General features: G+C 39.7%; 1 protein-coding gene across 2 annotated transcripts in view; it reads right to left on the bottom strand.

Annotated features, from left to right (window-relative positions):
* Positions 1 to 24523, bottom strand: part of LOC101855302 (E3 ubiquitin-protein ligase UBR3) — a 58574-nt gene extending 34051 nt beyond the window's left edge. The window contains exons 1-14 of one of the 2 annotated variants that reach the window (XM_035973950.1): positions 23784 to 24523; positions 20170 to 20383; positions 17444 to 17586; positions 15305 to 15343; positions 12928 to 13086; positions 12166 to 12264; positions 10889 to 11022; positions 9903 to 10131; positions 8772 to 8957; positions 7980 to 8113; positions 3797 to 3889; positions 2462 to 2617; positions 1651 to 1779; positions 148 to 200 (exon numbers count right to left, since the gene is read on the bottom strand). In XM_035973950.1, the coding sequence (XP_035829843.1) occupies positions 148 to 200; positions 1651 to 1779; positions 2462 to 2617; positions 3797 to 3889; positions 7980 to 8113; positions 8772 to 8957; positions 9903 to 10131; positions 10889 to 11022; positions 12166 to 12264; positions 12928 to 13086; positions 15305 to 15343; positions 17444 to 17586; positions 20170 to 20383; positions 23784 to 24084 (2069 nt within the window). In that variant the 5' untranslated portion in view covers positions 24085 to 24523. The remainder of the gene's footprint in view (positions 1 to 147; positions 201 to 1650; positions 1780 to 2461; positions 2618 to 3796; positions 3890 to 7979; positions 8114 to 8771; positions 8958 to 9902; positions 10132 to 10888; positions 11023 to 12165; positions 12265 to 12927; positions 13087 to 15304; positions 15344 to 17443; positions 17587 to 20169; positions 20384 to 23783) is intronic. The other variant, XM_035973952.1, reaches the window with a different exon arrangement.
* Between the last annotated feature and the right edge of the window lie 1062 nt (positions 24524 to 25585).

The following is a 25585-nucleotide window of genomic DNA, read 5'->3' as shown; positions in this document are numbered from 1 at the left end:
GAAACAACTATTATTAATTCCTGATAGACTTAACAAATTTTAATGTTTGTGTAATAAAGGAGAAATGTATCTTTCTCAAAGACGTAGAGCTCAGCAGCAGAGTACATTTACAGTATTGCATAGTTCATTTGATACAAAAACACTGACCTGTCCAGTGTGGTTTCCACAAAGTAATCCGGGTCCAGCCCAGCAGCACACAACTGTTCATTAAAAAAAGGAGGGGCTTGTCAATGTCATTGTTTTAACTAATTTCATCCAGGCTGCAAATATCTTTGGAAGGAGTACTAGTCAAGGCTACGGGTATACTCATATTGAGTAGGCCTACTAGTCTGGGCTACGAGTATACTCATAACATGTACTAGTCTGGGCTACGAGTATACTCATAACATGTACTAGTCTGGGCTACGAGTATACTCATAACAAGTACTAAATCCATGCTATGAGACTACTCATAACGAGTACTAGTCCGGGCTACGAGTATACTCGTATTGAGTATTGAGTACTAGTCCAGGTTACAAGTATCCTCTTAACAAGTACTAGTCCATGCTATCGGATTACTTGTAACGAGTATTTTTACGGGTAGCAAGAATACTTGTAACGAGTATTAGTCAAGGCTGCCAGTATACTCAAAACAAGTATTTGTCTGGGTTAGGAGTATACTTGCACCAAACACTAGTTTGGGCTGGCTAGGTTTTCTCAGACAAGGGCTACTAGAGTTGGAGGGTCAAGGGTAAGCACTCCCTTTATGTTTGTGGAGCCGTGACGAGGACTCCTTCACAAAGGAGGTTATGACTGCAAAACGAGAGCAGCTTGGTGAAATTAGGGAGAGCAGGCTGCGTGACCCCATCAGACGCTACAACAACCAGTTGATAATGGAGACAATCAGCCTGCCCACACTGAAATGGACCCTTATAAAGACATGAGGAGGGGCGAAGAAGCATGGAGCATTCCGTCTTCCTAAGACCCCAGTTCTAGATTCAAGTAACTCAAGTAACTAGTCTGGGCTAGGAGTATACTCGCAACAAGTATTAATTTGGGCTAGGAGTACGCTTGTACGAAGTACTAGACTGGGCTAGCAATATACTCATACCAAGTTCCAGTCAGGGCTACAAGAAAACTCAAGACAACAGGTATAAAATCAATTCAATTGAATAGCTGTGCTTGTGGTTACCAAAATAAGCAAATGCCCCAATGCTAGTTCTAGCTGAATATTCATACATTTGTGAAGCATGCCGACAAAATGTGTTACTTCTTGTATTCGGGCCCTATGTAAATTTATACATCATGTTTAAAGGTGAAGTTTTTACAATTTATAAGCATGAAATAATAAAATGCATATTATGCTTAAAGAATATGGTATCAACATAAAATCTACAAATTTGGACCTAGTGTCGATTTTTGGCCAATGTCTCCATTTGAGGATTGCGAGAAGTATCTCATTTTGTCAGCATGCCTCACTTTTTCATGAATGGTGATTTGTTTCTTTTTGATAGAAGTAGAAGCTTGAAAAATATCTTGAAAACACACTTTCACAGCTGAAGATGTGGTACAGAATGGTGAAGCAAGTGTCGAACATTTGGTTATGGATGCAAATGCACCACAGCGCCTGCCAACCACCCATTTTCTACACTGAACAATTGAAGTGTTTACCTGAAGGAGATAGAGGTCAGCGTCTGCCATTGAATAACAGAAATGACACTGTATGTAAGTCATTGCTTGACCTTTGATCTGGACTCCGTTTCTGACCCACATCCCAGCATAGATTTGGGTTAAGCAGACCTGAAAATAATAAACAAATTTTTTGCGTGAGAAAATCAAATTCAACATGCCTACAATATTACTAAACAAAGATCTAAAGCGAAATGGAAGAAAATATGCCCATGCCCTTTTCATAGCAAAGCCAATTAAATGAAGAAACAGAACATTTAAATATGTGGCCTCTACTGATAAACATCTCCACTCGTGCATAGTGTAAACCTTGGAGAAATCCTCTTGAGAAGCTGGAGTTGGAGTAAACATTACCATCATTACCATCTATATGTCTTTTTAAGAGTCCGTTGATGATTGAGTCATTCAAAATTAGGTTATAAAACTATCAAAATTTAACGATAAAAGAAGGAGAGATAAGGAATATAGATGTTTGATAGGAACGAAGGAGCAAACCGCACGAGAGCATCCGCCAACCACCCATAAGCATCCATTCCAGTAAACTCTTACTCAAAATGCACTTGGTACATTGATAAGAACATTTGGCCAACAATCCACAAGTCTGGAATTCAGTTCGCACAGGAAGGAAAAAAATTTCCACTGAAATTTGTTTCAAAGACCTATAGTGTTGCCTTGGTGCTGGCTCACAATCCCATTTAGTCCATTAATAACTCAACTGCATTAAAAAAGGGGTAAAAACAAAAAGAATCACCACAACAAAATTACGAGAAGAGATAAGACAATTGCAATCTACCTGAATTTGCAACACATGCATCATGATTTTTTTCAAAGTGCTTTCATCTGGTAGCACACTGGCAACGTCAACTCCATGAACGTTTACAGCAGTCATAGTGAACATAGACAGGTACCGATGAAGTGGCAGATGAAATGTCAGCTGAGTAGAAACAGGCTGAAAGAAAAACAAAATGACGAACATGTTTTAACACTCAATACTAGAAATCAACAACTACTGTCAACTTTTTGTTAAAACCGAACAAAGTATAAGTAACATTTTGTTCATGATCATGCTGAAAATTATTTTTGCTAATGCTGTAGAATTTTCGCTTGTAGACTCTTTGCAGAAGCAGTGGGTACCACTTAGGAAATCTAAAAACATTACAGAACTGAACTGTATGGGATTGTCTCTACATTTACCAAAACATGACAGTACACCTTTCCTTTGAAATAGAATACAAGTTTTTGTTGTTGTTTTTTTGTTGTAAAGTGTTTTACGGTGCTCGCAACTGCATAAGGTCATATGAGCGCCTGGGACACACCTAATATTTTCAGTTGGTAGGAAATTTTGAATCTTGCCCGGGTGGCGGCTGAAGCCTACTCTTATCGATTTTAGACCACCAAGGGATCTTTAACGTGCGCAACTTGCACACGGGCCCTCCGAGATTTTTCGCCCTTGTCCGAGAAGGCTAGGTGTAGATCTTTCCTACCAGAAGATCAGGGGTGTGGCAGAAAGACAGCAGTAAGGTGGGGCCAAGGAGTAGCAGTAGAAAGGCTGCAGAAAGAGTCAGGAGCCCAGAGGAGGGGGCAAAGGTGAGGGGGTTTTGGGCAGAAAGTGGAAATGAAAGCAGACAACAGAACATTGCTAGAGAGCAGGAAAGGAGGTGAAAGGAGACAATTTTAGAGAAGAAAATTTTTTGGCCGCTACCCGGATTCGAACCCGGGACCTTTGAATGAGAGGCCAACACCTTAACCTCTAGGCCACGAGAGCCCCCAATACAAGTTTAAGACTTAAAAAAAAAAAAAAATTTCATACAGCTCTGTAGATATTGTTCATGCTGACATTAAAAGATTAAAAGAGGCCAAAACTGCCACAATAACAAATTTCAACGATATCCCAAATCCTTGAAGCCCATGTGGCAATGGTAAAGAGGAAAATAAAATGAAAACAGGAAGAAATAATGAGAAATATCAATCAATGCCGGCAACGTTCTTTAATCATTTCAGGTCTTCTGTATACAATAAAAATATAGATAGGAAGAAATAGTGAAAAATATTAATGAACGCTGACAATGTTCTAAAATAATTTCAGGTTTTCTGTCATCAACTGAAGACACTAAGAGCACAGGCTCACCTTCATGGAATCCTTAAAATTGATAGCTTCAAACCAGTCCTGTAGAGCCACTATTGTGGCCTTGATCATTTCCAGAACATAATGACAGGTGTCCTGAAAGAGTAAGATTTGTTTTTAGTTTTTAGTAAAAGTTCAATACACACACAATAAGTAGGTACCACAGACTGAAATTTCAAAGTCCTCTGATGTTATAGTTAACTGCACCACCTTATAGAGTTTATTATTCTGAACATTTTGATACCAAATTTATACATATAGCTTAATTTTTAACAAAGTTATGAACATCTGAGGTTGCAGAAAAATGCTTTTTCTTTTTATTGCGCAATGTCTGCATTTTGAGGTGTCATAACATTCTTAAATCTGAATGAACATTCACAAACACTTGTAAACACACACCTATGCACATAGAGAACAAGCCCAATTTTTTTCAGGGGTATCATATGACCAGAAGATGGAAATTTATAGATGTAAACATGGCTTTTGACCAAAATGGCAAGAAATATAAAATCACCACTCTGGACCACCGGCTTATCGGCTGCACGATGGGCCGCGCTGACGGGAAGGAGAAAGAATTAATACGAAACTGGGCCGATGGTGGTCCTGCTTGCGAGCTGACAGGGAGCGCCCGGTATTTATTTTCGTATAATGGCTGTGTTATTCTTGAAGAGGAATGAATGGGCTTTCGGTCTATATATTTCAATAGTCAGTCCGATCCCTAATTCTTAAAAAAAAACAGCACCGATAGTTTTCACACGCAAATCTCCTCTATTAATTCAAGGACAGTCTTTAGAGATATATCATCGGAAAGAGCGTTTTCTCATTGTGAAATATCGACGAATCAGATTGCAGTATTTAGTACCATACGCTCCCGTTTCTGTTCAACCGAGGTCACCCAAAAAATTGATGCACAAAACATGCGGTCCCTGCAGTGAAAACCTTGATAGTGTTGTCTTTTATCCCACAAGATTTTGCTTTCAAAAGAATTGTTGATTCAAATAAATAATCTCACTAAAAAGAGGAAAAGCTCCTCTTTCTTCTGATATATCAAGCGTCTGAGTGTATGCATGATCACCCGATGTCTTAGGAGGGTAAAAATATGGTTTTGGTCTCCGTGACAGTCGGGGGCGCACCGCCAGCTTGCAGTACCGACAATAAGGTCATATAAGTGCCAAAGATTAGAGATGTTGGGAGAGGGTACAAAACACAAAAAAGGAGGAGAGATAAGGATGACAGATGTTTGATAGGAAAGAAGGAGCAAACTACACTAGAGCATCCTCCAACCACTCATGTGAGATAAAAAGACGTGCAGTTCTAACACAATATTAATGGTGAAGAGCCAAGAAAACAATCATGAAACAATTAAGAAGTCAGTAGTAAGTCATTTTCATCATCTATTTAGACAAGTTAATGATTAGACACTATCAATTTACAAGCAAGCCACCACATAAGAGAGCCAGATACAAAGGCTCATAATAGGTAGACTTCTCAATGAGGTACAGTCGAATTGTCTAAAGTGCCTACCCATTGTCGGGTAGAAAAGTGGTCGTCTTACTTGTCATTATAATGTTAAAAAAATTTTTAAGCAAGGGGGAATTGGGAAGTGGCAGTCTGTACAGGCGATTGTCTTAGACAGCAGGCTGTTAAGGCATGTACGACTGTATTTTTGTTGGGGGGGGGGGGAGGGAGGGGATGTTACAGGTGCGAGTGCTTGTGATGGTTTTAGGCATAAGAGGGCGACACTGTGCAAACAGTGGCTTCGGTAGCCTAGTGGTTAGGCTACTGGACTCGTAATCGTGAGTTCAGGGGTTCGAGTCTCAGCTCCGTCCGACGTTGTGTCCTTAGAAAAGGCACTTTACATGAATTTCCCACTTGGCTCCGTCCTTTCGGAGACGGACGTTAAACTAGGAGGCCCCGCCTCTTAAATAACCTAATTGTGTTGATAGGGGCATTAAACCCATACCATTTCACCATTTATGTGCTTTTCTTTCAAATAACACATCAGGCAAACAAAGCGAACGCACAGTCATATATCTTCTTCCAACAAGTGTAATCAGTAGCCACAGTGACTGTCTTTTCTTGTATGAGTTTCTTTTTCAGATTACAGGTGTATATGTTCGCACAATTTACCGATTGGTGCAACCTTAAGAATAACCTGCACGTTTTAACGATCGTATAATTGTGCGGCAGGATCGTATAGTTGTACCATTCTTCTAAGCTCTTCCGTATCATATCTTAATTTTAATTTTCATATTTTTACACTTTTGAAAATATACGTGGATGTTCCTTGATGTGAGTAAAAGAATAAAGATGGAAGTGAATTTAAAAAATCATTAAAAAAATTTAAGATAAATTAAATGTGTTTTGTGAACTTTGAGTTTGATACCTGGCATTGCATCATTCTTATGGGCTCTTCAGTTTCATATGTTAATTTTAATTTAAATCTTTTTACTTTTTCACTTGTTAAAATATATGAATGTTCCTTGATGTGAGTAAAAGAATAAAGATGGAAGCGAATTTTTAAATTAATTATTTTAAAAATATGAAATACAGTCAAACCTGTGTAAGACGGCCACCCATTGTCAAGGAGAAAAGTGGCCGTATAAGACAGGTGGCTGTCTTAGGCAGGACTGATCAAGATGAAGAAAACAAACCCCATTCCCAATCGAAAGTAGCCGCATCATTGTTGTTTTTGCTGTTGTTGGTTTGTATTTTGTTTGTTATTTTTATTTTGTTGCTGATTTTGTGCAAGGGTGACAATAAAACTAAATGTGTCAGACAAGGAGGACCGAGTGCTATGGTAAAACAAACATATGTGTCACCACCACTCGAAGAACGAGCGACGCTTCTGTCACAAGTCCATGTTGACGTCCATTGTTACTTTGTTACAGACTGGGTAAACAGTGACCACTCATCTCACTTACGATTTGTGTATGAGTTCTGGGCGGGGCTTATGTGTTATGAGGGATCACACGCTTCCTTCACCAGCAGCTGGAAAATGGTACCTACTGGTCAACAGAGGGAGGGGCCTACGCAACATGATCGGTTGGAGAGACTACCTAACAACAACAACAGGTGATTAGATTATGACGGCTCGCCCACAAAGCCAGGGGCCAATGCACAATTTATGACAAAATGTAATGGAGTCACTAAGGTGGCCGTCTTAGACAGGTGTTACTGCTCAGTGTGATAGGGGTTGTGTGTTAAAATATGGTGGCCGCGGCCGCGTTGGACAGGCGCCCGTTTTACACAGTCAAATTATATAGAAAAAACGCAAGGGGGGAAATGGAAAGTGGCCGTTTGTACAGGTGGCCGTCTTATAGAGGTGGCCGTCAGGGCAGGTTCGACTGTAAATCAAATGTACTTTGTGAACTTTGAGTTTGATACCTGGCATTGTATCATTCTTGTGAGTTCTTCAAAAATATAAAATATTAACGCAATCTTCAATTTTCCGTGCAACTATAAGATCGTTAAAACGCGCAGCGCAATCTTTTGCCCTGATCGCTAAATTGCGAGGAACATAATTATACGAAGACCACAGGGGAAAAAACGACGGTAGTCACAAACTGAAAATCGTGAGGGTACCAATTTTGAACGCTTGTTGATTCATAACTGTATTTCTGTTCAACTGTTGGTTGATTATTTTCCTTAGATTTGCCATTCAGCAACATTTAACAATAAACCAGCAGTCAAACGTATATGAAGTTACGAGTCCACAAGCTTTTAAAATTGGCACCATTACAATTTCCAGTTTGTGACTACCGTCGTTTTTCCACTGTGCTCTTCATATATGTATTTGAAAGAATTGCTGTCCATTGAAAAGGCCACTATTCTTGAAACGTTGATTTAATTCTGATTTTATTATGTGTGAAGTGCCAAGACCCACCACGGCATGGGCGTTACAAAAGTGATCTTCATTATTATTATTATTATTACTATTATTACATCCTTCAGCACTGCAAGACACACACGGCCCTGAAATAGGAAACATGGCCAACCCCACTGACACTACAAGAGAAGCTATACAGGCCGACAAATGAACTGAGCAGGACGGCCCAATTTATGACAGACAGATACCAGACTTCAAGCGTGATGCAATCGAGAAGAAAAAGAAGACTACTATTATTATTATTATTTTAAAACAAACAGAGACCCTACACATCAATCAATGGGGGTGCAAGCAAACCTGAGTTTGGCAATGCATGAGCAGGGACCACATTGGGGAGGCCGATATCTCCAGCTCCGCTGAGAATGCTGCATAGTAAGTCTCTGGTTCAAACTCAACATGTTGTGTCAGCTCTCTCACGTTCAGATTCATGCCTTTAAAGAAATACGAAGAAAAAAAAAAAAAGAAACATAACTAGTTTCTTAAAAGGGTGTAAATAAATAAAAAATGCTATATCATCCTCATCACAACCAAACCTTCAACAGTCATTTCAAGTGAAAACACACAACACACATAAAAACCCATCTGTTTTTCTCAGAGCAAAGTGATACCTCTCTGTGTGTGCGCGCGCACGTGTGTGTGTGTGTGTGTATGTGTGTGTGTGTGTGTGTGTGTGTGTGTGTGTGTGTGTGTGTGTGTGTGTGTGTTTGTGTGTGCGTGTGGAGGGGGGGAAACAGGTGAAGTATCAATCGACGAATGAATATATAGCAATATCAATTACATGAAAACTATAATCTTAGCAAGTCATGGCTGCTCAATCATTACATCTTACATTCCCCAATGCACATCACTGAAGCATAGGCATTATAAACTAAATGAACAACAGGTTGAAAGACAGACAGTATCTCAAAATAAAGAAGTGTACACAAAAAAAAATGGAAATGCAGGGGGGGATCCTCCTATATGCAAACCACAAAACTGGAAAGATAAAAACGGGAGAAACACTTTTCACTATTATTATTTTTATCATTATTATTATTATAATAATCATTATTATTATAATCATTATTATTATGAGGTCAAAGCTCTTACCCTGCATATCAGTGAGCAGATCCAACCACAGCACAATGAGGTCTGGGTCCTGTAAGAATCTGTGTGCGATCTTGCGGTGAGACAACACATTGATCAGGTCACTGACCACAGGCCAGTAGCAGTGATCTTTCATGATCCCATGCTCACAATTCACAACACAATGGAAATTGGATTTCACATCCATACCTGTAAGGAAGGGAGAAAAAAAAAACAACATAATCAAATTGAAATCAGAAAAATTGGTATATTTTAAAGGAAAAAAATTAAAACACTGGCATGTTCTTATTAGGCAGTTAATACTAACTAGACTGTTTACACAAGTCTCTTTCTTTCCTAGAAGTGACAGGGATTTTCAGTGTAGTGAAAACTCAACTATATATAGTTTATCAGAGTCCAGGATACACTCACTCACAGATAAAAATTAGGGATCAAGTACCACAGTAATTCCTCACCAGTATTTCAGTGCTCGTCACCTAAATGTCCAAAACATGCTCTTTGAAATAAAAGTGTTGTCAACAGCACATGCAGGGTATAACTTTGTTCATGGAAGGAACATCAATCGATCTGTCACACCTAGTACCATATTTCTGACCGACAGATTACACTTCATCAGTCATACAAACCTCTTGAGTATCATTATTACAAAGACAGCTTTTTGAAAAATACTAAGTAAACCTTATTATGTACGCGAATTCCCAATAAACAGAAAACCCAATTGAAACTTATAAAATACACTGCAAATCTACCCATAATTCAAAAACTGAAAGAACACAGACACGAATTTGTAGACAAAGCATAATACCCACAGCGCCTAATGTGATGGCTGAATGATGGTAAGATGGACGTCGAAATTCATTTCAGTGTTAGACTACACAACACTAGGATGGCTGACAGAGGCAATCGCCAAAAACTGACATCGGCTTCGAGATACACACCTGGCAATCTTCCACAATAATTTTTTTTAAAAACCTCATTGTGCAAGAACACATAAAACACTTTTCTCAATAGGCCTACACAAAAATCAACCAATTCAATAATATAAATTAATAGACGTTTAACAAGCAAACATCCATTTTCAACACTCATAAAGACCAAAGTTTTCATAAATTTACAAGACTTAAAGGCTCGTACCTTCCAAACAGCTTCCCACTCTGATGCTCTGTATCATGTTGCTCAGACTCAAAATTATAGCTAGCAGGAGACTATAATTTTCTGTCAGCTGGACAGCCAAGTGCTCATTGCTGAACAACTGCACACTGATGTGCACAATGCGATTGGCCACAGTTGTTCTTTCCTTGGCGCTCATAAGAACCATGGAAATGCGAGAGTAATGCTTCACAAAAGCTTTGGAAAAGGCATCCTGTCAAAAATAAGATGTTGAGATCTCATGATCATGCGTCAAGAAAATAAACGAGACATAGATGAAATTATTCAGTGGCATGTTTTGGCATACTCGTTACACAAAAAACAAAATTTTATTAAGAGAAAAAAACCCTTCCCAACCAACCTCCAAAAGAAAAGAGAGTCAAACAGACTGATTTCCATTTATGTAACTGTGCAGATTGTTCATTCAGAACAGTCACCACTACAACGGTACCTTCATTTCAACGACATGAAAAATTTCAGAGAAAGTAGAAACAACTGCAAATAACTACATTTTTACAAGTCTCAATCTTCGTGACCTCTTCCAAAATAGAGTGTACACACAAAGACAGAAAGAAAAAGAAAAGAAAGAAAAAAAAAAAGAAAATACAAAAGCAACAAAAACAGTTCTAACTGTGCCTTCACCTAAACATTTAAAAAGTTTTTTGTTTTTCCACTGTCCCTACATACAATAAGATAATTAAGATAAGACAAGATAAGATAAGATAAGATAAGACAAGACAAGACAGGATAAAACAGGGTCCAAAAAGCCTGCTTCGTTAATTATTTAAATGGTGTTGATGGGAGCGGGGCCTTAAACATGAACAATCAAAACAGAGACACACTGCGAAACATTTTCCCACAAGTCAATTATGGATAGAGTCGACATTTTAACAGTAAACAAAGTTTCAGAGCTAACGTACAACTCTGATAAAACAAAAAAAAAGCATGTAAATGAATACTACTGATCGTACTTTGTACAGGTCGTCAGGCAGCAATCCAAGAAGAAAGGTAACCAGTCGCTGTGGAAACTCAAAGTGGACCACCCAGTACAGCAATTCTTCAATAATGGTGGTGTACTCCAGCTTTTGGCTTAAACCTGGTCGGTCTGGGGGGTGAGATCAACATGGTTGAAATTGAAACACAACTCTGAAAACTCAATGGAAAATCATAGAAAATTTAAATGTCGTTTAGTTTTAGTTGAGTTTTTAACAGCGCTCACAACTGCATAAGGTCATATGAGCGCCAACGGGTGGATGTCAACAGAGAAATCCATACAGGGAATCAGGCTTACTCTGCTCACCTCTCTAGCCTCCAAAGCACAAAGTCTGCTTCGACTATCGAGGCACTTGGAAATAAGGGTCACAAGAGTGTGACAAACATACAAAAGAAGTAGAGGAAAAATGACGATGGTAAGGATTAGGAAAGAAAAAGCAGCAGTTCCCCATTGCAGCTCAGGCACAGTTATGAGCATGACATTTATGAATCAGCCCATTTACAATTCTACTGTGCATAAAAACATGTTAATGTCCCCCTTTAGAGAAAGGCTTAAGGACACTTCAGTTAGTAGCACCGCCCCAAGCGTTTAAAAAAAATATTTCTAGTTATCACCAGTATATACCCCTTGACAGAGGATGCGGTGGCGGAGTGGTTAGTGCGCTCGTCTCTGAAGCGGAAAGTCCGGGTTCGAGCCTCGGTTTGGACACAGATTTTTTTCGCTCCCCTCCTGCTCACCCAGCAGTAATGGGTACCTGACTTCGAGTTCGGGAAGTAAAGGCGGCGTGGAAAGGAACTTGGCCACCCTACCACAATATGCCGAAGGCCCAGGAAGTTGTCTCACTGACAAAGCAATCCCCAATATTTGGATCGGATGCGGGAACAATTTTTATATTTTACCCCTTCACAGTGAATGGGTGCCTTGGAAAGGTGTGACTGTATTTTTCAGAAGGATGAGAAAAATAATCAACAACCCCGATAGATTTGAACCTCTTTCACCAACATAGCCAGGATGACATTATAATAATAATAAGATTTAAGAGAAGATATGATATCTGACAAGCATTTTTCAACATCTATTCAAATTGTTCAAATTAATAATCCAGCCCACTTCTTCAGAAAAAGACTTGATAGATTGGGATCTAAAGCAGAAAGACAACAGAATGAGTCACAAGTATTGAAAAACAACCGCAACACTTTTTTAAGTTACAGACAAGAAAAACATTAATGTCTGCTACAACAGAGCATACATCACCTTTGTATTTTTCAAAATTTGGGGGTGTCTCAAAGAGGGAGTTCCGCCGTTCCAGGAAGGAAGCATAATCACCCAGTTGTTCTCCCTCAAGTGGTGGTTCTAATAAAGATATATAGAAAGTTGAAAGCAGAGTAAATGCACCAGTAGGAGCGTACCTGGACAAGCATGTATGTATAAAATCAACACTCAGGTTCTATTCTATTATTTTCTATTTTTAGAACTGAAGTTTACCCACAACCAGAAAGCTCTGATATTTCCAGCCCCCTCAAACTGGTCAAATGAACGAGCTAGATGCATGTACTAGAAGAAAACTCAAGGTCCACAAACCTAAGAACTCTATGCTATATTTTTGACACACAAAAGCTTAGACTGAAAAATAGAATCTTACGGCTTTTTTAGGATGACCAAGTCAAAAACTAAAAATTCTGTTTATAAAAACCGTCATAGGGCTATTTAAACCAGCTATGCAGTTTGACTGACCCATCTGAAACATTGTTAGATATATGGAAAAGGTGTTGCATACATTCCTGAAACCAAAGATACTCAAGTTACTAAAATTCAGATGAGACAGACTTTAAAACTTTGCCAGCACAAGACTCATATATAGTAAAAACTCTTGCCATCAAAGGCAAAGTCATTTGGGGGAAAATCCTAAGAAACTGGGTGGTAAACATCGCTGATCGGTTAGATGAGGCGGCAAAGGGTTAAAGCAACAATAATATCAACAGGAAGCAGTTGTTAATAAATCAACACATGTATTACCAACAGCCTTTTTGTAGCTTGCTTCATCTGTGAGGGCCTGAGTCATAATCCTCCTCATTGCAGCTCCCATATCACTTAGCGATTGCAGGAAATTCAAATATGGCTCCAGATCACTGATGCTTGGCATATAATGTCTGTAATGGTTTTTGACCATACGAGCTGGAGAAAAGAAGCACTCACTGTGACACACAGCATTTCAAAAATAAACACAAGGGAAACAATAAAAAACACAGGATATTGTATATTGTACACACTGTAATAGAGTTCCATATTATATTATAGTAGAGGGTTTTACGGCGCTCGCAACTGCATAAGGTCATATGAGCGCCAAGGGGTGGGTGTCAACAGAGAAGTCTTTACGGGGAATCAGACTTACTCTGCTCACCTCTCTAGCTTCAACAGCACAAGGTCTGCTTCGACTATCAAGGCACCCCCGGAAATAGCAGGTCACAAGAGAGTGACAAACATACAAAAGAAGTAGAGGAAAATGACAATAGTAAGCATTTGGAAAGAAAAAGCAGAAGTTCCCTGTTGTAGATCAGGCACAGTTAAGAGCATGACATGAATCAGCCCATTTACAATTCTACTGTGCTTGAACGAGAAATGTCCCCCCTTTGGGAATGGACTAAAGACACTACAGTCAGTGGCACTGCCCCAGGGTGTATAGAGCTCTCTTTCAGCAAACACCTCTCAGTTTATGAGAGGCGGAAAACTAGTGGCTATGCCCCTGAACACTGGACTCATAACCGTGAGGTTGTGAGTTCAGGGGTTCGAGGCTCTGGCCCAACATTGTGTCTTTGGGAAAAGCACTTTACATGAACTTTCCTCCCTACACCTATTATGTGTAAACAGGTACACTGCCAAACACAACAAAAGATCTTGTCAGTATGTTAGCGTTTCAGCAACTGCACAATGGCTGCTTGCCCTATATGCTTCCCGGGAAGTTGAGATTGTTTCAGAATGATCAGCTCTGCCGGAGCAATGATTCAGATTATAAAAGACATTGAGTATTTTACACTATATAGATGCTATTTATTATTATTATGAAACACAAACAGTGGTGACAAATTTTCAAAGGCTACGCTTTCCGATTATTTTACCACAGCAATTAAATTCTTATTTAAGTATGAAAATATTTGTGCTAAGTCTACAACTATTTAAATTTGTCTAAATTAATAAGTAATTTACTGACGTTAGTAATACATTAGATACAAAGGACAGAACAACATACAAGTCCAGGAAAATCAACACATGTACCCAAAAAAAGCATGCAATTACAATGCTGCTGCTGCTGCTGCTGCTGCTACCACTGTCATTATTACCATTACTATCATTACTAATACAGTGGTCCTCGCCTTATAGCACATTCCTCCGATGACAAGAAAAGCATGCTCTTACGTGAATGAACTGTTCAGTGAACTTCAAAGGGGATTAATTTACAGTTAGTTTTCCGTCCAATTTTATTGATTGTTGTGAACCAATTCCCATCTGATCTCGTGAAGTGGGTTGTTGTGTCACATAGCTGAGCTCGTCTCGAAACGTGAAGTTTTTCCTTTGCTGAGCCATCACAAAACAACGATCGTCACAATTACAGCATAGCCCTCTCACACTGTCAGGCCATCACTCATGGCTGGGCTGGCTTTCCTCACTGGGCAATTCTATCTCACACCTATCAACTATGTTTTTTTTTCTCCCTGGCAAATCTGTAATTTCAATTTACAAAGGGAGGGCATGTGGTATTTGCTTCGATTCCACCAGTTCTAAGTGAAATTGAAATGAGACATTTTTTTAATGGCCAATCCGTTTCTGACACTAGCAAAGGAACAATCATGCTATTAGACAGAGTTGTCAATTTCAAACATACACTTATGAGTGATAATTAAATAGTAAAAATTTGTTTCCGCACTACCAGAGAAGGGAGGAGGGGGGAAGAGAAGGGAGGATGGGGGGGGGGGGTCATATTTTTACAAAGTGTGCTAATAACCAGAGACCAGAGTATGATTTTATCTTATTCATTATTATTATCATTTTCATCAGCGGTGGTGGAGGAGGAGGAGAATGAAGAAAAGGACTGGGAAAAATAGAAGCACAGTATTATTATTATTATTATAGTTGTCGTTATCACTATCATTATTATTATTTAACAATATTATTATAATTATTATTATTATTACTTATTACTATTATTATCAAACATTAAAAGACCTTGTTAAGTGTAATCTAAAACTGGGGAAAAAAAGGACCTGGTCAAAAAAAGGAGGACCAGTTTCTGAAAACTGCGCAACTCACATGACGTTAGAGTTTTGGAAAAAAATCGTGCATTTTTTCTCATTAAATGTTACCAAAAATGAAAAACTGTGATTTGTTTATCCTCTACCTGGATTGAGCAAGGACCCCAAGAAGTAAGCCAATCTGCCTGTCAACAAAAGCCAGCACAGTTAAATACTGAACAGGAAGTTTTTCTCAATTTCTGAAAGTTAAATACAGTTGAACTTGCTCTAACGGCCACCTGTATATTATAAGACAATCACATACGTACAAATGGCCACTCCAGATCGACGTTGATCCCATTGCTCCAACCCTTAACTTGTCCAAAATTAATAGCTTTCCATGTCTGACTGAGTTCCCCACCAATGTTGTTACGCACCACTGTAACAAGATGGCACCAATTACAATCCAATCTGTCCAACAAATTTGGGCATACAGATAAAAGACAGTTTTCATAGTCAGGAAAGCACAAGCCCCGAGGAGTTCATAGTTCATTCTGATCCCATTTGATGCGGTCTTGCAAATGCTTCCCATCCAGCGTACGATGACGCAAAAGCTTGATGGAGTGCTCAAATTATGCGACGGTGATGCTTGAGAAAAACAAAGGCATTGATGAGTTCCCACCTCAGCATGACCCCCGTCCAGGGCAAACACCGCACCCACTCATTGAGATATTTATAATGGAAATGTGACTGCATTTTCTGAGTATATGATCTGTGACATAATAGACAATGCAATAATTGCAAATTTTCAAAGCTTGGTTGATCAGCTGCACTCATCCTGGTTTTTGTTCTTCTGTAAAATATGATCTTAAATGCGGAATCTAGGCCGAATATTATAATACTTCAGAGCTGGATCTTAGGGGTGACTTTTGTGTAGTAAAAATTCAGTTTTTCTAAATCAAAACAGCAGGAGCTTATTATGCTAACCAGGACCGTAAGCAGTGGGATCTTAGCCAGAGACTACTGTATAAGATTACCACCTGTTAAAGACCCTCTCTTTTCTCCTCAACAAAGGGTGGCCATGTTACATATGTTCGACTGTATATATATATCGATTCTATTTATATCTATTTCGACTGTATATATTGATTCTATTTATATCTATATATCTAGAAGAATGTTGAAACTTAACCAATTACAAAACTTAACATTTTTTTGTTAAATATCTTGTAGCAATACTGCAAATATAAAACAGACTACAAAGCATGAAGAGGATTATCAGTTCAATACTGTTGTGCTCAATCAATCCTCAATACTGTTGTATTCAATCAAACCTCTACAGAATCAACAGAGAGAGCAAAAACAGTTTTGTTCTCTTTCTTCGACAGGTCAAACAATGTGGTTACAGGTTGGGTAATATGGGTTGAGGGGGAGTTGAGGGAAAGTGTTAAAGGAAGAATAGGTTGTGCCTCAGCGATAGGCTAATTAGTTTACAAAGAAGCCACATCTCAGCCAAGTCTAACTACCAATGATGTGAGAAAATCAGAAACTACTTATTCAAAAATTTAGAGGTCTATAAATATAAAAAGGGCCTGGATCTTCGTTCATCCTAGCTTCAAATCACCACTCTTTATTTGTCTTCCAAGTTCCTGCCCATGGTCATGCCTAATTTTATACCCACTTTTTTTTTGCTTTAACTCTCCTTCTCAGTCAACATATCCCTAACAGAAAGCGAGATCACCATCATGACATGCCCTAATATGTCATAATAAACATAAATTGGACTTTACCTGTCTCGAAAGATTCTCATTTCCTTGCTTCACAATTAGTGACTAGAATTAACAAATTCACCTTTTGACAGGAGACTACCAATAGTCAAATGTATTTTTTCTGGAAATCAGAAAAGCATTCATACCCCATGGTGTGAAGGAAAACAAAATGGTTTACTGGTAAAATTCTAAGAATGGATGTTTATTCTAATTCTACCTTGAACAAGTTCGATACTAAGCAAACTATCACAAGGGGAACTGACAGCCTCAATAAGGAGAGCTTTCCGTCACGGGAGTTTTCATTATCATTTGGTCTACAAATGGCAAATTTAGTAGGCATGATCTAGAAGTATTTAGGCTTCTAAAAATTCAAAGTACTGTACCTTAAGGAATAATTAGGGGAAAAATATTTAAATAGGGCATAAAGAATTCCTGCCCATGCAAATGTGAACAACTTTCTCCTGATCACTACACATACAGCAAGACACAGTGCTAAAGGAAGCGTGCCTAGATCTTAAGCATACAACTACAACATACTGTGAGCGATAAATTGTGATCTCAGATAGAACAACAATCTCAAGAAGAGTCTTGGCATCATTTCTTTGGGAACAGCCATCAGTTCTGCTGGCGGTGTTGCCGCAGCTTTGTTGTCATGATTTTCCCCATGTCGTGGGCAGAACCTAAAGGGAAAAAGGTATCGGAACTCAACATTATATATATAAATATATTTTATCATTTGCTACGAGGAAAACAAAATATAACGTTATGTAATTATAAGATATTAATATTGTAAAATAATCGCCGTCAAGGAAACTAATGTAGAAGAAAAGAATGTTTGTTCCGTAACGTTAAGCCCTACTCAACACAAAGAAGGCCCTACTTCCTAAAGATGCCATCTCAAATTTGCCATAAGGACGTTTTTTCTCTTGAGCTCTGCTTTGAGAACCAACAGAGTACCCACATGAGCTTCTTTGGGTAGCTGTGTTGGCTGGATTTACTTAGGAAATACTTGTAATCTGACATAATTTCTAATAAGAAAACAGATCCCTATCACTTTGCTTCATAATATGTTAGAGCAATTAGGTGATATGACCTGTCACTCCTGTCACTAGCCATGGTACTATTCACTTTTAATGAAATAGAGTTAAGATAAATATATATATATACAGTCAAACCTGCCCTGACGGTCACCTTTATAAGACAGCCACCTGTACAAACGGCCACTTTCCATTTCCCCCCTTGCGTTTTTTCTATATAACTGAACTGTGTAAAACGGGCACCTGTCCAACGCGGCCGCGGCCACCATAATTTAACACACAACCCCTATCACACTAAGCAATAACACCTGTCTTAGACGGCCACCTTAGTGACTCCATTACGTTTTGTCACAAATTGTGCATTGGCCCCTGGCGATGTGGGAGAGCAGTCCTAATTCAATCACCTGTTGTTAGGTAGTCCCTCCAACTGATCATGTTGCGTAGGCCCCTCCCACTGTTGACCAATAGCTACCAATTTTCAGCTGCTGGTGAGGTAAGCGCGTGATCGCTCATAACCCATAAGTCCCGCCCAGAACTCATACACAAATCGTAAGTTAGTGGTCACTGTTTACCCAGTCTGTAACAAAGTAACAATATGAACTTGCGACAGAAGCGTCGCTCGTTCTCTGAGTGGTGGCGACCCATGTGCTTGTTTTAACATGGCACTCGGTCTTCCTCGTCTGATACATTTCGTTTTATTGTCACCCTTACGCAAAATCAGCAATAAAATAAAAATTACGAACAAAATACAAACCAACAACAACAATAAAATCAACAACAATGCGGCCACTTTCGATTGAGACCTCAGAATGATGGGAATGGTTTGTTTTCTTCATCTTGATCGGTCCTGCCTAAGACGGCCACCTGCCTTATAAGGCCACTTTTCTCCTTGACAATGGGTGGCCGTCTTACACAGGTTTGACTGTATATATATAAATATTGTCATATTTTAGAGTAAGGTGTTCAGTCTAACCTGCCTTAACGAAAACCTGTATAAAACCGAAACCTGTCTTAACGGAATCTCCCAGCTCCTCCCTTGATATATTCCTCTTTAATTATCTGTATAAAACAAAAACTTGTCCAATGCAGAAACGGAAAGAAAAATCCGCTCCCTTCCGAGGGTTTCACCTATCTAAGACAGAAAATGCTTTGCCTACTCAGCCCTGATTTGAAACAAAACTCGCAAGTTTGATTCCGCAGCTCTAAACCATGGCCATGCCTCTGGGCGAGGAAGGGGAGTAGGGGTGCAATTTGGGGGTACATGTTACCCAATCATGTGAGCCCTGAGCGATGCAGATGGTCAGGGTAGTGTGGGTGTGAAATCTCACGATTGCCCATGAGAGTGCTCAAGTAGGGAGCCACTACAGAAACTTTCCTGGGTAGCCAGAAGCCAGACGTGTGAAATTAAATTGACCAATGCCTGTCGCCCTGATCGTATGGCCTCAAATCGTTGTTACATGATGCCAGTGAGGGGTGGCATTGGTTGACTGTGCCTGTTACACTGGTGGGCGGGTATAAAAGGGTGGGAGCAAAGGAGAGGTTCAAACGTTTCTGTTTTTAATAGGTCAAACAGTGGTCCTATGAAAGGCAAGCACTAGTGGTAATTGGAAAAGTAAGACTGATACATGTCATTATCAAAGAGGATATCAATTGAGAGGTGTGAAGTTTTGACTCCTGCTTGCCGATCAGACATTCTTGATCCCACCAGTTGGGCCTTCCATCTCCCCCTAAATTCCCCTGTCTAAGACGGAATATTTTTTTCTGGCTCCCCTGCGATTCTGTCTTACACAGGTTCGACTGTATTATTATATTTTAGAGTTAAGTCGTAATTTATATAGTCATATTTTAGAGTTAAGTTGTCATATATCGTCACATTTTAGAGTTCAGTTGTCATAGAGTTAAGTTGCCTTGAAGTCCATGCATATACTGCTACATTTCCATTGGAGTCATGGCAATGAACAGGTAGGCCTATTTGAAAGGAAATGGGAACAAAGGAATTTTCAATTGCAGGACAAGGAGACCATGAGTCGTTATCAGTTGAAATAAAAAACTGAACAATGCAGAAAAATAAAAATATATTGAAAAAGTATGATTGCACTGAACAAGTATTTAAAATAAAACCCATTATATTAATCCTCTCATATTCATCACAAAGCTTATGATCACTTTGGAATACTTTCTGGAAATATGATAATGAGAGCAGAGATGCTGTTAATCTGAACTTACCCTTCCGGCTTCATGACGCTGGAATCACCACAATCACAAGCACCTCCAGCTTGACTGCGAAACATGTTGTAGTCATGACCTTCATGGTTTCCCGCTTGGAAACAGTCCGAGCAAATTGACATGCATGGTGATATGCCACAGGTTCGACAGCGGTAGGCAACAAAGTGTGCTGTCCATACCAAACCACACATGACAGAACTGTCATAGTCACTAACTGAAAAACATAAAAAAGGAAAAATTCACATCCCATTCCTTCACTCAGTTTCAAATTTTGCTGTCTAGATATGGTGTTCAGTATGAGAACTGAGTTCAAATCTTATCTTTGAGTGGACCAGTAATGAGGAAAGGAATTGCATGCACACATGACAAAAATTTCTTAAAAACATGTAATACATTGGTTATGTATTTCTTTTGCTTCAAGAAAGCGGTACAGAGTCTATTCCAGACCTATCAACCCCCCATTTCACCTCCTGGCATCCAAATTAGGCTACCTTTCTTCATGAATTCCACCTCTCTAACAAAATATATTGGCCATTGGTTGCTAAAAGTATTGGAACTCACATGGAATATCAAGGCTAGAAACTCACACAACAAAGAGCATCATTCAAATGAAGGAAAAGAATCAACATGGCCTCATTACTTAAAGGAAGTGGTTATTCGCACCGGGTGTGCCCATAAGAATTAATATTATTCACACCGGGTGTGCGCATAAGAATTAATATTATTCGCACCGGGTGTGCGAATAAGAAATAATTATATTCGCACAGGGTCGACCCGACCTGCGCGCTGCGCTTCGAACGCTGTGCTAGATCGCTGCACGAGATTGGTAAATGCTGCGAGAGTCCACGAAACTAGGCGTTCTTGGCCTATATAGATTCTATAATAAGCTTACCTGCGTGGCATTTTCATTTTTCAAAACAGAGCCCTGAGGGAACCTTGCTAGTAGCGTTCTGTTGGCCCCAAGGCTATTGCATCGCAAATCTGAAATTACTCAACACCTGGATCTAGTTCTAGTTTTTCTAGATCTATTCAGCATGGAAGTGGGAGCCAAGTCCAAGAGCTTTTCAGAGTTCACAGAGGCTCTGAAAGAGTGTATGAAAGTACTAATAACACCAAATTTGTGGTAACACGATCCACCAAAATTGGCCAGATCCCTTGAGTGCTGTATACGTGTACCAGTCGATCCGGTTCCAGTGCAAGCAGGAGCAGCGCCACCATTATTGTATTCTTTAAATTAATAAACAATTTTTAAAAAACAAAGATCAAAGGTGCAAATGCACCCTGTACAGGTTCTATCTAAATGTACACATGTGTACATTTTGGTTGACGGCAACTTGAGGGGGGGGGGGGGGGGGGAGGGGGTCCTGGGAAAGATGACAAGAGGGGTGGGGTCATTTGTGAACACGCAGTCCCTAAAAGTAAAACTGCAATCATTTGGCCATAAATAATATGATGTATTACTACAGAGTTACTACATAAAGTTGACTTTGGACCTCATTTGTCACACCCAGATATCCCACCTTTAGTTTTAGGCTAAGGGTTTTAATTTCGGAAAGCACTGGGAACAGACAGGCCCATTAGATGTCTAGTTCTCTTGTTCCCACTATGATCTACATGGGCATGATGATGATGAGTTACTAAATACAGACTATACACATGTATTTTTCTTATGTAATGTAGATCTAGATATTTAAGAGTAGATTCTGGTGTGAATGGAAGAGTTTTTTTTAAAAGAAAGGAATGGTCATTCTATGCTTGCTTCTTATTCATCATGTACATTAGATCTAGATCTAATACGGATTTTGGAGACCACGGTACAGGACAGGTAAAAATCCTTCCCGATTCTCCATTTCTTTTCTAGAATCTAGGCTACGGTTAAGTCAAGTCTTGGCCCAAGTAAGCGAAGAGAAGAAAAAGTCTAAACTGAATTGAGAAGACAGCCTAGCTACAGTACACGTTAGATTAGAAACAAATCTAGATACCTCCACCATGTCTCCCCCTCTTTTCACTTGTCTGGTAAACTTCATCCGCGCCTCTATCGTCTCTCATTAGTCTCATGGTACCTCTTAGGCCTAGCCTAGGCTGGCAATGTGGGTCCACTATAAATTAAAGTTCTTGGGCAGAGCAAACTATAAAATGTTCCTCTTCCACTTTTCTGTTTATTATAATTGATTTGCAAGTGGCAGCCCCCCCCCCCCCCCCCCCCCCCGACTGTCGAATACTACATCTATAAGTAAGTGTCCTAATAACTTAAGTGCAGAAGGTGTGGTCCACCAAAAATCAGCGTACTACGACTAATTCAGAAAACCAGGAACCTGCTGGTCCATCCTCCACTTCTGGTCTCCCTCCGCTGCCTCCCCCTCAAAAGAAAAGGAGCAAAAATAAGCCTACGACATGTAATCAAGAAAATCAGGAACCTGCTGGTCAATCATCCACTTCTGGTCTCCCTCCACTGCCTCCCCCTAAAAAGAAACAGCGGCTGGGATCAAGTAATACTAATTAATATAATTTATAATAGTGAGAACCCTGCACCTGTTCCTGCGGTAAACGTCCCCATCCGATGCCTAGATATTCCGGACTTCGATCTCTTCAATGATTCGGATAATAAAATGCAGGTCTGTTTACAACTTTGTCTCGTCCCCCCTTCTCTCTCTCTAATCTCTCTCTCTCTCGTGGTATTCTCGCAGCCCTCACTCACTCCGCCTCGCGTCGCCGGGAATAACTCAAGTTTTATTCAACAAGTCTCACTCACTCCGCCTCGCGTCGCCGGGAACTAGTTCGCGTAGCGGTCGATAGGACCCATGACTGTACATGTATAGATCTAAGTATAAGTATAAGTCCGTTGTTTGCCTAATGCGCATTAATATAAACACGGCGGGTCCACCAAAGTTCAATCAGAACGTTTACAGTAATACTACTGTAAACCCTATCTGGTTCAATCCAGCCCCTATGATCTTTGTCCTTGCGCAATGAGGGGAAAAATGAGGAAATGGTAGGCCCGGTTTCCATCCTTCTTTTGAAACATCCTGTGCGAAAATAACTTCATAGTATTCGCACACCCTGTGCGAACAAAATTTCATAGTATTCACACACCCTGTGCGAATAAACTACAGTACTACAGCCTTACTTAAATTTACTAAGAGGAAGCCAGTGGTGAGTTGGACTCTCAGATCTGTTGGACTTTCTTTCTTGTGGTACCTGCTTTTATCTAATCTAGTACAACTTGTGGTTCACTTAGTTTTAAGTAAACTTAATCGATTAGAGTAGAATTAGTAGGAGAGTGAAATTAGAGTTAGGGTAAATTTGATTTTTTTTAAACAAGACTTTGAAGACAGTAAAATGTTTCATCCTGTAAAATTCAAAAAGCCTTTCACTTTCAATACTTTAATTGAAATAATAATACTGAAGATGATAAATATAATATAGATCTTGATCTAATCTAAATTTTTCTAGATCTCTAGATTGTTGCCATTCAAATAATAATTTTGAATATCTCATCCTAGAACCTACGACTATGACTTATAAGCTAAACAAGTAAGATGAGAGCAAGTGAGCTAAAAAATAATGGTGTGGAGGAAAAAAACAAGCTGCATTTAGGCCTAACTTAGGTCTACCTTTCTTGCTGAATTCCTCAAATGTTAACCCTCCCGAGATGATCCACTTGCACCAGTCAATTGCCTCCAAGTCATCAATTGCTTTTTGAGGCTCACAGATATTATCAAGGAAATCATTGAGAGGCTTCGAATTATTTCCTTTAGTGCTTTCTCCCTTCAGATAAACTGCTACAGAACGCTTATCTCTTTTCTGGTTTGCTCCTGTGGACCCCAGTGTTCCAACATTACTGTGCCCTGATCCTGCTTTACTACTCCCTGGGCTCTCAAAGGGGTTACCACGGCCAGATCCCCCAGCTGCCATTTCAGACTCGAATAGTGTAAACAAATAACTTCTCTAAATCTAAGACGAGTTCTGGATTCAATCAATCATGTCTACTATCGTTCCAAGGGGTAATATGCATTCTAATTTTAACAGTAAATCTTTCAGTGTCTCAAATCTAAAGCCTCTCCAGAACACTCTCAACAACAGGCTGTCTTTTTCATTGCTCTTGCAGCTCCATTTCTCAGTTCACATTTCATTGCAGAATCCATTTTGTGACATTGTTCATTGCTAGGAACTCCGGATATAATACAGGCAAGGCATGCCAGAGTTTTCAAGCGAGCAGAAAAACCCAACGATAGTTTGTAATCTAGATTAACAACAAACGGACTTCGGGAAAACCGGAAGTCACGCCAGAACATGATTGGCTATCGATCAGATCTTTAGGCCTAGTCGAACAAAACTCTGATCGAATCTGTCTGAAAATCTCTGTAGGCCTAAGACGGAAACCTGTCATAGCGGAACCCTCCACTCCCTCACTTGACCAATTTCTCTATAAATACCTCTATAAAACGGATATCTGCCTAATTGGGTGGAAAGAGAAATCCCTTCCCTTCAGACAGAGGGATTTCAATTACCTGTATCAGAAGAAATATCCATAGGAAACTGCATCTCCCCTCCACGCTCAACGGCAACAGAGGATGAAAAAGTAAAAGTTAAGTAAGTAAGTACGGGAATTATATTATTATTAGTAATGTTTTGCCCGCTCAGCCCTGACTTGAAACAGAACTATTAAGTCTAAGTTTCTGTCAACCGTCTTTGGCCTTTACTGCATGCCGCAAGTCGGGGAAAGGATGTTACTTGAGGGTGGATATCTTTATTATATTATTACCCAAGGCTTTCTTACAATACTCAGATAGCCTCAGATATCTTACTCCATCCATTTGAGCCATGAGCGATGCAATTGGTTAGGCTGGTGTATGTGTGAAATCTCACAAGTGCCTGTGAAAATACTCGAGTGGCGCTCCAGCCCGGAAACTTCCTGGGTAGGCCTACAGTGGCCAGAGGCCAGAATTTAGTTTGACCAATGCCTGCCTCTCTGATGGTACGGCCAGCCGAGAACAGAGTTCCTGGGACCGTTGTTACATGCACGGGAAAGGGGGCATTGGTTGAGCGATGGGAGGGGCTAAGGGTGGAAACAAGGAGATATTATTCAATCGAATCTATTTTAACTGGCCAACAGTGGTCCTATGAGATGCAAGCATGCTGTGCCATGCCATGGTGGCACTAGATACGTTGAACTGACAGATGTCATTATTATCAGAGAGGCTTGGATAACACTTGAGAGGTGTTAGGTTTTGATTTTGACCACTTAATTCTGTCTGACTGGACGAGCGATCCTTGACCCCACCGGCTGGGCCTTTGGCTAGTGTATGTGTGAAATCCAAGGAGATTAAAAGTTCTAAACTCCTTGGTGAAAGCTCACCAGTGCTGGCAAGGAGGTTACAATTTGTTTTAAGCTCATTGAGTGCCTGTGAAAGTA

Source organism: Aplysia californica, unplaced genomic scaffold, assembly GCF_000002075.1.
Source record: "Aplysia californica isolate F4 #8 unplaced genomic scaffold, AplCal3.0 scaffold00002, whole genome shotgun sequence".
Taxonomy (NCBI): Eukaryota; Metazoa; Mollusca; class Gastropoda; order Aplysiida; family Aplysiidae; genus Aplysia; species Aplysia californica.
The sequence above is the reverse complement of the archived record's forward strand: the minus strand, read 5'-3'. Positions and strand labels throughout refer to the sequence as shown.